Here is a 14,669-nt window from a genome sequence, read left to right as displayed (position 1 = left end):
GTTGGTTATCCATGCTTGAAGGATCGCTGTGTACACGTCCTTGAGAGGGAGGAAGGAAGGGAGATAGCTTCTAGTCCTATGATTGAAGACTGCTGCTGACAGTTCTTACATCAATAGTGCTGCTTTATTTTTTCCCCAAAATGCATTAATTATAGTCTCAGTTATCAACCAGAAGGGGAAGAGTGCCATCTGCACTCACTAATTGGTTACAGAAGGAGATGAAGGCACACAGAACTATGAAGTAGGAATATGCAGAAATAAAAGATGGGACTGACAGAAATGATATGTAAAAGACATCACTTGTATCTACTTCTTCATATCTGTATTAGACATTTTTTTCCCCAAACTCTGAAGGCAAAACTTTTAAAAAATGCACAAATAGCCACTGTTTAATTATAGGAACTGGATAAATTTTTTTCTATGTTGTTTCTTACAAAAGCCGGAACTGATGCATCAGAGTAGATACAAGAAACCCCTTAAAACACAATGCAACTTAGACAATAAAGTCTAAAGATAAAGTTCCATACCAACCCCAAATTTATTTTAGCGTTGTGCTAGCATTAATAATGTAATAATGTATTATAGAAATGTCTTTGTGAAGCCTCACAGCCTTCTTATGTTCCTTACCAAAGTCACAACACAATTAATTTCATTTTTTTCCTCATGCTATGTTGAAAGAGAAAGTCTCCAGTTTTAATTTTATTGAACACTCTGTTGTTCTCGAAGAAAAGGTGCAAACGGTAGCTCTCAACATACCTTGCTATTTCATAGTATCCTAGTATCAGTCAGGGTTGGAAGGGACCACAAGGATCATCTAGTTCCAACCCCCCTGCCATGGGCAGGGACACCTCACACTAGATCAGGCTGGCCAGAGCCTCATCCAGCCTGGTCTCAACCACCTCCAGGGATGGGGCCTCAACCACCTCCCTGGACAACCCATTCCAGGGCTTCACCACTCTCATGGTGAAGAACTTTCTCCTCACCTCCAGCCTAAATCTCCCCACCTCCAGCTTCATTCAATTCCCCCTAGTCCTATCACTACCTGATATCCTGAGAAGTCCCTCCCCAGCCTTCTTGTAGGCCCCCTTCAGATGCTGGAAGGCCACAATAAGGTCACTTCGGAGCCTTCTCTTCTCCAGACTGAACAGCCCCAACTCTTTCAGTCATTTCACAGTATCACACACAATTTCAAATGACTGCTCTAATTTGTACACTTGTGTGAGTTCCCTTTCAGTCACTGGCTATTTTTCACTAATCCTGCATCAGCAGCATTCTTTAAAGCGAGGTAACCGAGACTTCAAACAGTACCTTGAATGAAACTGTAACAGAATTTCCCTATTTTCAGTTCCAACCATCACACACAGAATCGTCTCATCTGACCACAAGTATACTGATGTTTCATTAAATCATCCATGACAACACTCAAATCACTTCTGATATTAAAGTTACTTTAAATCCTGTAAGCATTTTACATTATGCCACTCATGGGTTATTACTTTATGTATAATTTCATTTCGCATCCTAGGTTTCTATTTATCTGCTTTGTTTGTGTCTGTCTGCATCCTATGTCCTCTAGACATGACCTACTTAAGCAAGTCTCCTTTACAAACACTGCTAGTTCATTGCTTCGAGTTACTAATATTGCAACACTTACTGAAATATGCCATGATGAACAGATTGCTAACCATATGCTTAAAGAAACAATCTACTGGGCTACAGCCAGGGTCAAATCAAACAGTCTGGAGAAAGAGCATTCAATTGAAAAGGCAAAATTGTAACTTTCAAACACTTCTAACAGCCATAAAAGTACCAGCAAACTATGACACCTTTACCAAACCTACAGGAGACTCTTCTATTGCGTGTGCCATAAGGATACAGAACATCGCACCGACAACACTGAAAAGTTCAAGTGTGTCTGGAGTGACTAGCTGGTACAGAATTTGCTGCCCATCTAGATACTGCAGAGCAGTTTGTTTACACTTCTATTTGCATAACAAACACTGGTTTGAAGTGTTATTACTTGGAACCCCAAACACACACATTAACCCATTTTCCTAGCTTTTACCCTATCCTCCATATAGTGCCTGATTGCTTCAAGATAACTAAAATCCCATAGTGGGAATTTGTAATCTTGTGATGTTCACCAAGTTTCTCAAGACAGTATGAAAGAAGAAAACTGTACACGTAAGCAAAAGTTGAAACAAGAAATTTTGAACTGTAAGTCAGACCTGCAATTCAATACAGTGTTAGAGCAATGCATGGTAAGTATAAGAAAGTAACTCATTAAAAGCAGTCTTCAAACTGCAGTTTAAGGAATATATAGGAAGAAGTAAAATACACATATATGTAAGACGGCACTCAGAATAATGTGCCAGTTGACCAAAATTAGTTGCCATTTGCTGAAATGGAATTCATGATAAGCCTCATGACTGCATGCAACATTAGCCTAATGCAACATTAGCTTAATTATTTGGAGCAAGAATACGTTCTGACAGAAAAGAATACAATCAATATAATGGTAGGGCTAAATGTGTATTGCATATTTCAAGCAAGGCTGACAAGCCTACTGCCATTTAAACAACAAAAACCCATCCAACACAAGTAAGACTTTTAAATCCAAAACAAAACATAAACCTCTTTTCCCAGGCAATGACTGAACATCAGACCAGACCTTCTTACTGCCATAAAGAGATGCTACACAACCTGTCAATTCCTTTAGTTCTAGACTTCCACATCACACAGAAGCCTGAAGGAATCCCTACCGTTTCAATGAAATGTTGTGCAGGCATAGCATCTTCCTTCAACACTGCAGAATTAGGTCAACAAAAAGCACTTGTTAATTGCTAAATTTAATTTTTCATTTAGTCTATGGATAGAATAACAGTGGCCTGACTTCTGTCCACTGCACAGAAATAGAGCACTTTACCTCCCTTGTGTTACATTTAGCTGCAAAGGATAATCGCATTTAAATTAAAGACATGTAAAATACTTTCACATGAGGTAAATCTGATCTTCACAGGACTTTTTTTAGTTAGACAGGAGAGGAAAAGGGGAAAGGCAGAAAAATAACAACGCTCCTTTCTAAAACAAAAACCCCATGAACTCTAAATAGCTGAGAAGAGCAACTCATGATATCCACTTGCTAAGCACATTTATTCCCCCAAACAGGCAAAAATAGAGAGAAGTACTTGAAAGCCTCTCTGTTTCAGCAAAGAAGTGAGATGCTTAGAACTCAGGAAGTACAAGTATTTCCACTATAATTTCCTGGAAAAATCTCTTTCAACCCCATAGAACACATTAATCATATTCTCAAATTGTCATTACTTATCCAAATAACCTTTTTACCATTTTACATTTGCCCTCAGAGAAGGTTGTTTCAGTTCTTTCAGTAGCATTGCCAGCTGCTATTTGGGAGGCTATGATATTAGTTTGCTAAAAATGATAAACAATAGAAATATGAATACAAACATATGAAGAGCACTAAGTAATAAAACTTGTAACATTTTTTCTTCCAGTAACTTAGCCTGAATATCCATTAATGCATTTGCATACCTATCTATGAATAAATACCATTTCATTGGCAGCTCTGACAGTGGGTATTTTTTATTGCAATCTCTACAGCTCATTTCCCCTTTCAAAGAAAGGGACAATGGGCAAAACCCCACAATATAACAGCTAAGATTAAAAATCCCTACTGCAGCACATTATTTCATTTCTCAGCATGTCTCCTATAAGGAAAAAGACACAGCAGGTGGCTAGTAAAATTTGTAGCAGATCTATAATGAGTCAGATCAGGCAGAGCTGGCAAGCACACAGGAATATAATCAGAAATCAGTGCACTAAAGCTTACTCTATTCCCCAGAAGCAGAAATCATTACATTAAAGGCTTTCAATGTTTTGGTAAATATGGAAACAGATATTTCAAAAGACTGAAAGTGTATGCAAATCCTTTCCAGCTTTCTAAGCATTTGCTCACCAGTGAAACAGTACCAAAAGCAAAGGCTCTCAGACGTGACACTAATTATTTTTCCACCTGATCATTTTTTACTTACTTGAGCATTTTTTCCCATATGTCACTGTCATAAAAGGCATGGCTCCAACCCATTTTGACTGTTCCAACAATGACATTCTGCTTAAAAACATCCGATCCTAACTTGCGATACAGTTCTTCACAGTCATCCAGAGGAATATGGAACAGCCCCAACATAAAAGCTAATATAGCTCCTGAAAGAGAAATATTTAAAAATGTAAAATATAGCCTGCAGCAAGACCATAAAGATGGATTACCGTTCAGTTTCGTTCATAGGTTAGCAGAATACCTATCTTTAAAAGATCAGCTGAGATTTATGTCACTATATTCCTGTTCAGAGAGCACAGACTGTATTTTAAAGGACATATATATGAAAGGAAGAGTCTACTTTCAAAAACTATGAGAAGTTGAAAAATGGCATTAATTCATTTTGCAGATTTCATCCCTGCAAAGCAAATACATGGCACAGAGCAAACCCACTGCTCTACGTGGAAACAGAAATGAGCAAGCTGTGGTATTAAAAATACAGTTGGGAGGATTACGTGTTATCTGGCAAATGCTGAGTCAGGAAAGAAAAAACTATAGGAAAACTGTGTATGGAAGAGAGTTTTGACTAGTCAGAAACACGTTTGGTTGCAACCATTTGCAATCGGTCATTTATACACACTGCCACCTAGCGTGTGTTTGAAAAAATGATGATGTACCTTTGAAGGAACAAAAATCACCAGATCCAAAAATCCTGGGTGCAGAACATCATGAAAAAGATTCTAGAAAAATACAATTCATGCACCCCTGCAATTTGTGGATATATTAAACTAAAAGGGACATACACAGCCTTTAAATGCAATTGTGCAATACTGTGAGGATAGGCAATTAAGCATTAGAAATAATTAGGACACGAGGTTTTTCCAAACTGGAGATTAATGCAATAGGTCTTAATAAAATTAACTTAAAAGGAGTAAATTCTTGAAACAGAGCAAGAATAAAACACATATTCTGAAAGATGTACATAAAGTTAAAGATGGCTTTAAAGGAAACAGAGCTTTGAAGCTTCTTTTGCTTTCTCAAACCTCACCACCATGGCAGCTGTCAGTGAATACATGCGCTCTTTTTTGGTTTTTAAACAGTTCCTAACATAACCTGGGCCTACTTGACACAAGGTTTCATCAAGAGAAACTTACTGTCAAATCACCACACGCTTCTATTCACACAGACTAAACATTAGCAGCAGAGAAACAATCTTTCCGAGTCATGCTTCCTCTGATACCTTCTTTTCCTCTTAACTCTCTGTTTTACATCATCACGCATTTGCTGTTTTAGTGAACAGTTTCAAAGAGCTGAAATTCATAACAAACACACTGCCATTTCACGTCCTGAGAAACAGCACCAAATGCAGTTTTTATCAGCACACAAGTGGCAAAAAATAGTTACCAAAGACACAGTACACATTAAAGAGCTTTGCTGAAACCTGCTGGATGATAACCATACATTCAAAGGAGAGCAAGGTCAAAATCAAAGCTAAAGTTCAGTGAAAGAAGTTCCTGATGCTTATAGATGCATCCTGCTCTGTATCACAGACTCCAGCCACCACCTCAGCCTTGATGGCCAACACTTCAGGGGGAAAAAATACTTAAGAACTGGGAGGCTGGGGAGTGTATCTAGAAGAACACAGGGATATAGTTGACTAATAGGACACAAGACAGGGAAGAATATATTCTGACAGAAAAGTATTCCTTCTTTATTCAGCATTAGTAAGACTTCTGCTGATGTGCTATATCTGGACCTGAATAGTATTACTCAAAAGAGATGTGGACTAATTGAAAAAAATGCACAAAAATTTCCCCCCAAAACGGCAGGTCAACAAAATCAGTCTGTAAGGAAAGTCTGAGTAAGCAGGCTATGACAAAAGCCTCTAAATGCACAGAAGGCTGCTGCAAAGATAAAAGAACGAATCTGTTATCCATGTTCCTGGGCAGTCAAGACAAGATGAAAAAAACCTGACCTGCAATAAGATCCACATTAGAAATTTAGATTGGTTTTCCCACAGCAGAGAACTAGCACAGATTTTCAGAAGAGCTTTAAAAGTGTTAGAAAATTGTCAATAGTGAAACACACACAGCTGATCCCTCCCTTGGGGAACAAGATAATCTCCTATGGATGCTTGCAGCTTTACATGTAATACCATGACTCAACTTGATTCATGTGTTCTGAGAAGAATACTTCTACCACTGGAAAGGTTTTCAAAATGCACTACGAAACTGGAAAGACATGATGGGGGGAGGGGTAAAAATCAACACAGAGAATGCCAGCTTTATTTAAGGAGGTCTCTCCCTCAACTGCAAATCACTGAAGGCTGGAAGAATACATGGAGGCACTAGCCCTAGGCAGTTCTCAGCAACTTAGGAGGAATATTTTGGGAGAACATCCCTATGTGAAGATGGGAAGTTCTTATGCAAACTTCACATACATTCGAAACAACTACAATTCAGAGGGCTTTGTAGGAAAATGCACTGGAAACCAATATGCTTTGAGAACCTTTAATCACAGTATGCCAATGACTGAATCCCTCAGACAATCCATCTCAATGTCACTAATTATTAGCTCAATATAGAAACCTAGGAAAGAAGTGTATTCTTTAAATTCTTGGGAGGAGGCCAGCACATTTGAATCTATTTTGAGCCTATTAAGCAAATGCCTGGAAATGCAAACATTTTCTAGTCACGGTGATCTGCATTTAATTTTATTTATGAATTAAACCATATGGAAAATATGTATAGTGCAAGAAAATTCAAGAATGTGGATTTATATTAGCAACTGAACTACACCATATCTCTTATCTTTGAAATCAGCACTATGCTGCTACAGGTCTGGTATTTCTGAAAGACATGACTATGCCTTGGAGCTTTCTACTTCCTAGGGAGGAGCAAATCAATACATCACAAGAGTGATAAAGGCTGAGATCGACTTAGCGAGGTTGTCTAGTCCAACCTCATTTTCAATCAGGTTCAATTATAACAGGTTACTCAGGACTTGTTCAGCTGAATTTTGAGCATCTCAAGGGCTGGGGATTCCAGAACCCATACAGACAACTCCTTCCAGTGTCTAACCATCCTTGCAAGGAAAACATGATTCCTTGCAGCTAGTTTTAACTTCCAGATTGTCTGTTGGCTTTTCCCCTATCACTGTACACCTCTGGGAAGAGTCTAGCTCCATCTCCTATGTATTTTCCTATTAGCTGAAGCAGTAATAAGGCTTCCCATTTGCCTTCTTATCCTTAAGTTGAGTAAGCCCAGATTTGTGCTCTCTCCCTATGTATCATGACCTCCAGTCCATTGACTGTCTGCCAGCTCACTCGGTACATATAAGAACACAGCCAACAGACTGAGGGGCTACTGGGGAACCAAAACTGAGACATACAGTGGCCAGAGACTCTTCATCTCTTTGGTATGATCTTGCACATACAAGCCAGTATGTGGTCAGCCTTCTTTGCTGCAAGGGCACACTGATGATTCACGTTCAACTTGCTCCCACACGATCAGGTTGTCTTCTGCAAAGCTGGTTTCTAACCCGTCAGCCCACCTCAAATGGATGGCTTTGTATTTGGCTTTACTGAACCTTAAGCAGGTCCTGTCAAGCATCACTGTACTGACCGCTTCCTCTAATTTAAATCATCCAAGATGTTGCTACACACCCACTGTGTCCAGCTGTGCATGTCATTAAAGACAGGAAAAACTGCTGGCTCAGTATCAATCCCTGGAGGGCATTACCTTAGTTGCCTGTAAAGATATTTGTATCTGTGCACAAAATGAAGGTCTCATTGATTAAATGACAAATCAGTTTACAGTTACAAGTGTATCATGAACCACCTAAAGTTATTATTTACAAGTCACACCTGTACTTTCCCAGCTTACAAAGTCAGAAACTAAAAGTTCTGCAAAAATCTATATTTATTGTCAGAAATTCTTTTACTGTATTAACAGGAAAAATTTCAGCTTGTGGCTTAAAAGTTACCTGTGCTTACACCACAAATGTAGTCAAAAAGTTGATGAACCGGCTTTCCAGTTAGTTCTTCTAGTTTCCGTAGAGTCTGAAGTGCAACTAAACCCCTGAAAAACAAAAATCCTTCACATGCAATGGTAGCTTTATTTTACGTTGCTTTAATTAAGCCCACCTTTCCTTAATGACAATTAATGAAATAATTAAAAATAGCTACAACATTAAGAACCATGAATATTTCACGGAGTGAAAGAGTAGCAGAACACAACTAAAATGTAACGATGAATGCTATATATAAATTACATACTCAGGCATACCAAAAATAGCACTCCACAGCTCAAGCCATACTGTCTTGCAGCAAAGGCTAAGAGATGATAATCTTCTGTGCATGTACACTCAGGATAGATTTTAGCTCCATCTATACCATACAGTGCCTGAGGCTCAGTTCTAATATATTGGCCCTTAGGGGACAGTGGTTTTGTCTGTGCATTTTTTTCTGCCTCAATTCAATGTATCTGAAATAATGGAAGAGATTAATTCCAGACCGTCGGACACGTGCTTCTGCAGCACAAGGCTGAGTATCTGGCATGCAAGTTGCTAAGTCTGCTGGGCTACAGCTAGAGAACTGTGTATGGCAAAAGGAATATTAAAGTACTTTCTTGCCAACACATTCTGCTGAGAATGGCACCTCTTCTGTACTGTCCCCTAAATCACTCCTGGCTTGTGCTGAAGAGCAGTAGCCAACCTAGTCCAAAACTATAACCAGCTGAAAGCCACCTATTAAGTGGCACAACAGCCAGTCACCAGTCAGTACTCGGGCTCACTTCATTCAGTGTTACAGATGTAGATACTGCCTCTTAAAGATAAGAAATCTTACAATGTCACTCCTCTAGAAATCCAACAGAAAAAATAACACACTTTATTTATACCATGTAGGCATGGTGTACTTTTATAGAATGAATATTTGGAAACACAAATGTTAAGTTTTGACATACAGTTACTCCTTTTTGAAGGCAACTGATTTTGATGTGTTTGGGGAAACAAAAAGACTGCAAAAACACAGCTTTACAAAGACTTCACACTTCCCTTTTCTACCAACACAGATTCGTGAACCAGTAAATATTTGCCACTAAGATTTCTTCAAATACGCCTGAAAATAGTTTTCAGCAAACATCAGAATTCCTATTTCATCAACAGGCTTCTGCTACTACTCTTTACAAACTGTAATAGGTACATAAATTCACACAGAACTAGAGCACACATAACTAACATCATGTGGTGCATAAATTAAAGGAAGTAAAAAGCATTAGTTGATGTAGAAGAAATATAAATTAACAGGATGGACAGACTAGCTTTCACCACTAACATCTTTGTATGAGATCACTCCAGCTAAGGCAGGTCACCTTCCATAAAAGTGCAAGACAACAGAATAGTCACAGCACAAAGTACCTGTAGCATTTTGCACCGGTTTTGTATTTCTGAGGTTAAACTTTCGAGCATGCTAACTCAAATATCCAATTCATTTATCTCCAAAAGGAGAAAACCAACCCAAGTTTGTAGCCAGCTTTAATGGATAGGTAATTTCAGCGTCATAGAACTATGAATTCATGGAAATTTAAGCATAAATGGATGGAAAAATAATACCCATCACTTGGATAATCAAATATAACACAAATCTAAATTGCATCGCTGGGCACCAACTTATTAAAGAGAAAGTTAAATTTCATTTCCAGTATGTAAAAGGAGCTTTTACCTTGTTCCTCCTCCATCAATAGTAAGGACTCGAATTCCCCAGCCTTTCACAGGGTCTGTATATCCAATCACAGCTAAAGTCTCTCTAACAGCAGCCTGAAGACTTTCGTCATTTGCCTGTCTGAGTCGCAGTAGGCATGGGATTAATTTTTCCTATTGATAAATACAAAGATAATTCATTCTAATTTTATGTTTATATCAAAGGAATCCATGTTTAAATTTACTAGCTGGGTAAAGTAGTAATATATTCATAGAATGGCCTGGGATGGAAGACACTTTAGAGATCATCTAATCCAACCTCCCAGCCCTGGGCAGGGACACCTCTCAACTAGTTCAGGTTACTCAAGGCCCCATCCAGCCTCACCTTGAACATCTCCAAGGAAGTTTCCCCCTGAACTGAAATATGTATTTATCCATCTCTCTTTCTAGCAAGGGAGAAAAATATGTCACACATGCCTCATTGCTGAAGTAACTATCATAATTAAAGTAAAATAGAAATCTTCCAAGTATGTCAATATTAAAACAAAACAAACATTAAAATCCTTCTCACACCAATTAATTGTTAAATGCAGAATTATTATCACAAAGATATAGAATATTGTAATAAAAATGGGAGTAGTGAATGTACTTTCATAGTGCAGTAATTCACATCTATTTAAGTGGACAACTGACCTGTACCCTGTCTGGATGATTAATCCAGCCCCCTCCAGTCCCAAAAGATCTCTTTTCCAGCAGTTCTACAATCTATGCCATAAATCCATTACAGCTTGTGGAAAAAGGCATGAGACTGACAAATGCTGTGATTTGGCTAGTACTGCTAGAATAGTCTAGCACCCACCTCCTGTCCTCTCACTGCAGGAAAGAATGAGTAGGACTAGATTATGTGAACTTAATTGACGGTTATACTCCACTCTTGACATCTCTTCAAAGGAAGCATGCAAACAAGCATAAAAACTGTTGTGCATATACAGATCAACTGTACCATACATTCCCGTCTGGTGAGTTGCAACAGAGGACACAGTGTACAACCTTTATCTAACCACTAGAATCAGCTATATCTACCCACATGACAATGCTGTATGCTTCTAAATTAAACACTGGCATTTTAAGAGCCTTTAGCTAAACTGCTGGTAGTTCACATATGAATCTGCTTGAACCACCTGAAAAAAACAGCTATGAAGAGAGATAGTCACACTGTCAATTTTACAAATAGAAAATACCACCATCCCAAAAACACAGAAGAAAGTTTTATGCTATTCTGTGCCAATTGTCTGGCAGATATTTGTGTCTCTTTGCATAAAGATTGTTTGCACCTTAATTGCAACTCCTCTGCTCTCTGGAAATTCTAGAAGATGATAGGTCAGTTCTTCAACCCGGCTGATACAGACTCTTCGATTAGAGGATCTTCGTAGGGCTTGAACTAAAGCTCGAGTCCTGTTATCAATACTCACTCTTGCAATAATCTAAAAAAAGATAAAAGTTACACAAGTAACGTAAAACTGCTTTAAGAAAGGTGCAAAACTTATTTTAAGGCTTCTGAGAAGTAACAGACAGCATGCTGTACGAGAAATCGGCTACAGGCTGCAAGTAATAAGCACTGCTCCAATGTAAACAAGTGACCTTTGATTCTGTTTACTAGAAAAATAAAGGCAGCTCACAGCAACTATACACCAAATACACACGTCAGCACGTACTCAGGTATTTTCAGGACAATTCTGAAGGTATAGACTTTGAACCACAAAGGAGTGCAAGATTACTTTAACAACAACAAAATCATCTATATCTATCTAGATATTCTCTCTCTCTAAATATATATGAGCTAAACATATGTATATACTACACCTGTACACTCTATAAATGAGCTTACATATACTTACATAAAAAGCATACACACGTAAGTACATATATATTTAAGTTTCTATAACTGAAGTAGGTATACACAAGTTTATCCATTTCATGTATGTGTGTAAATATATATGAATTTTTATGTACATGCACAACTATGTATACATGTACTTCTACATAAGTACATATTTATGTATCTATCTACATGCAACTTTACACGTAGATGTATACATGTATACAGAGTGTGTATATATACTTGTATAAAATACACATAGAAGTAACATATAAAGAAACACTAAACAAAGACTTGCCTTTTCTCTCTGAAGAGACAGATGCTTTTCTCTTTCTTCTGCAGTCTTAGCCTCTTTTGCTTTGTCCTCCTCAATCTTCTCAGGGACTTCTTGCTCTGGTTGTTTACTCTTTTCTTGTGAAACAACTTTAGCATCAGATCTTAATTTGGGAACCAACCCACCAATGTAACTATCTACAAAAGCTTGGACGCTGTTACTGGGATATGAAAGAAAGTTTGCAATACTTTTTTTAGTGGAAACTGGAAGAGCAGTATTTGCCTTTTCAGCACCCAGAGTCTCTGCCTCAGGAGTGAAAGCAGCTGCTGAATCCACAGTCTTCTCTTCAGTCATTAGAGTATTTTCTGCTGAATCAAGCTTAGTCTTCCCTTCACTTTTAGAGTCCTGTAATAAATCATCCTTTTTTTCCTCTTGATCCATAACGGAATTATTATTGAAGTACCAGTTGATATGATCAGCTATGAAGTTATAAGTCTCTCCAAAATGTGTAGAAAAGTTGCTTACATGAAAAAGGTGGTTTTCACTAAATGCTGAATCTTGTAGACTCTCTTGATTAGTGCTACTTGAGCTTACTAACATAGACTCTGAGGTTTCAGTTGCACAAGTGGACTTCTTTGCAGCTAGGCCTCTGTTGCAATCCTGTGTTCTGGCATCTGCGACTTGTTTATCATTTTCTGAATTTGCATTGATGCTACTTGCATTTGCATTACTTTTATTTGCCTTTCCCAGAGTACCTGAGTGTGACTTTAACCGAGCTATCCGTGAAACCAGTTCACTGTGAGTGCCAGACACTGCCTTTGAAACAGATTCTATAGTACTCTTAATTCGTGACATGCGATTGCTCACTTTTGTAAGTCCTTTGGAAGAGGAAGTTAAAAGTTTAGAAACTCTGTAGTATAAAAATTCATGGCTGTAAATGTATTTGCTATACCAAAATGTTCTGCTTCTGGCCCATTTACACCGGGGCTCACTTGTATGAAAAACTCTTGGGTGAATGGCATGATTTATCCTCCAGCAGACTTTAGGTCTATACAAATAGAAGCATTTGTTTCTCTGCTTCCACCAAAGACTTTTTGGATTAATCACAAAAAACAAGTATGTGTCTAAAGATAAATGAACTGTCATAACTTATAAATAATTGCACCTCTTCTACCTTGCTGTCTACTTCGTTCCAGAAAACATTATCTCAATAAATAAGTCTTCTAACACGGTGTTATCTGGAAAAGAAAATAAGACAACAAACCAAAACAGCAAACAATGAAAGCCCCGAACTAGTATGTTAAACTAAAATTACAGGTTGCTTAATAGATTCAGCTTATTTCTTAGTTCAGTAAAGTCTGATAAATATTCCAATCAAGTAATCTCACAGAGATACTGCTCAGGCCATTCCAACATTTTAATTCCATCACATTATTGCTTAAGGGCCCATTTATGTTAACAGCTGTTGTGACACAGAAAAATGCTTGCTGGTGTTTCCAATAAAGAGAAATAGCTCTCTCTTGAGTAACTTATCTTGTGCAAAGACCAAATTTCAAATGAAACTGTCATTATATTACCACCCCTTTGCAGAATTCCTCCCAGGGAAGAAGTATATCAATTCTTTGAGCAAAACTCCAGTAGCAAGCCACAGGTTCAACAAAATGTCCTATCTTAAAAACTAAAGTTAGTATAGAAACCTTGCTGTACAAAGAGTTTCTGGGGCAGATCATACATTTACACAGTATGTAAGAACTGTGTTGAAATCGTTCGCTGAAGCAAGTCCCTTATTTGCCTAAATGGCAAGCCCAGACTTCTCTCACTCTTGTCACAAGTGCCTGACGCGACAGGTAAACTAAAGACGGCAGAGGCCGATGGCAAAGTAACAGCCGAGGCGATACAGCCACAGGTAACAGCATCGTTACTTACTGTTTCCTCAGCAGCTGCCTGAACCTACGCTGTGCCTGTCCCACAACTGCTGGGTCACTGCCGCCGCCGTGCAGCCGGCTCCAGGCTACGGCCGCGGGCGGGGGTGCTATATAGACGCAAGGACGCCTCCTGCCCCAGGAGGGGGAGAGCGTTCTGTTCCTGTCTTGCACCATTTCGCAGAAAAGGCTTCGAGAGCGACCCGTAAACAAGCAGCAAGTCCTGTACTGTACCGCCTTGTGCTTTCCTGTCCCGTCCTGTCCTTTCCCGTCCCCGTATGCCCCTGGCCCTGTCCGGCCGTCCCACGTTACACGCCCACACGCACCCCTGCGTCAATCACGCCAGTCCCGCGTGCCTGGCACGCGCTCGTCGTGCACCCCCCTCCATGTTCCACATCCCCCCACCCCCACCCCCCCCCTCCAATATGTCCTCCCTCTTTACCGGGGCGACGCGGCCCACCCCGGTGGCGGCAGGTACCTGCTGGGCAACGGCTCCCGACTCCCACCTCCCCCTGCTCCCCAGGCCGCCGCAGAGCGCCAGGCAGAGCCTGCCGCCCTCGGGGCCACGGGCCGCGCGGTACCACCCCAGCAGAGCCGGCAGAAGGGCAGCGCTAGCAATAACAACAGCTGCACGAAACACCCAGCTGGGAGACGCTACTGCGCCTGTGCCGCGTCCTGCGCGCCGGAAACAGCTGAGACACGCGCCCTCTCACCGGCCGCCGCGGCGGGGCGGGGGCTAGCGGCGGGGACCGGACGGTGTGACGCAGCGGTCGCGCGGCTCGTGGGGCGGAGCTTGGCGGGCCAAGGTCAAGGCCCAGGCAGCGGCGGCTAGGGTGT

At 39.9% G+C, this 14,669-nt stretch overlaps 1 protein-coding gene across 3 annotated transcripts in view; it reads right to left on the bottom strand.

The window, feature by feature from the left end:
- The window catches only part of PNPLA8 (patatin like phospholipase domain containing 8), a 40,970-nt gene extending 26,503 nt beyond the window's left edge, over positions 1–14,467 (bottom strand). Inside the window, exons 1-6 of one of the 3 annotated variants that reach the window (XM_054178928.1) lie at positions 14,311–14,467; positions 11,935–13,148; positions 11,092–11,241; positions 9,780–9,931; positions 8,042–8,136; positions 4,053–4,224 (exon numbers count right to left, since the gene is read on the bottom strand). In XM_054178928.1, the coding sequence (XP_054034903.1) occupies positions 4,053–4,224; positions 8,042–8,136; positions 9,780–9,931; positions 11,092–11,241; positions 11,935–13,056 (1,691 nt within the window). In that variant the 5' untranslated portion in view covers positions 13,057–13,148; positions 14,311–14,467. Of the gene's footprint in view, positions 1–4,052; positions 4,225–8,041; positions 8,137–9,779; positions 9,932–11,091; positions 11,242–11,934; positions 13,218–13,836; positions 14,135–14,310 lie in introns of those variants that run through there. The other 2 variants (XM_054178929.1, XM_009903643.2) reach the window with 2 other exon arrangements.
- Positions 14,468–14,669: the final 202 nt, after the last annotated feature.

Source organism: Dryobates pubescens, chromosome Z (genome assembly GCF_014839835.1).
Source record: "Dryobates pubescens isolate bDryPub1 chromosome Z, bDryPub1.pri, whole genome shotgun sequence".
NCBI classification, from domain to species: domain Eukaryota; kingdom Metazoa; phylum Chordata; class Aves; order Piciformes; family Picidae; genus Dryobates; species Dryobates pubescens.
The sequence above is the reverse complement of the archived record's forward strand: the minus strand, read 5'-3'. Positions and strand labels throughout refer to the sequence as shown.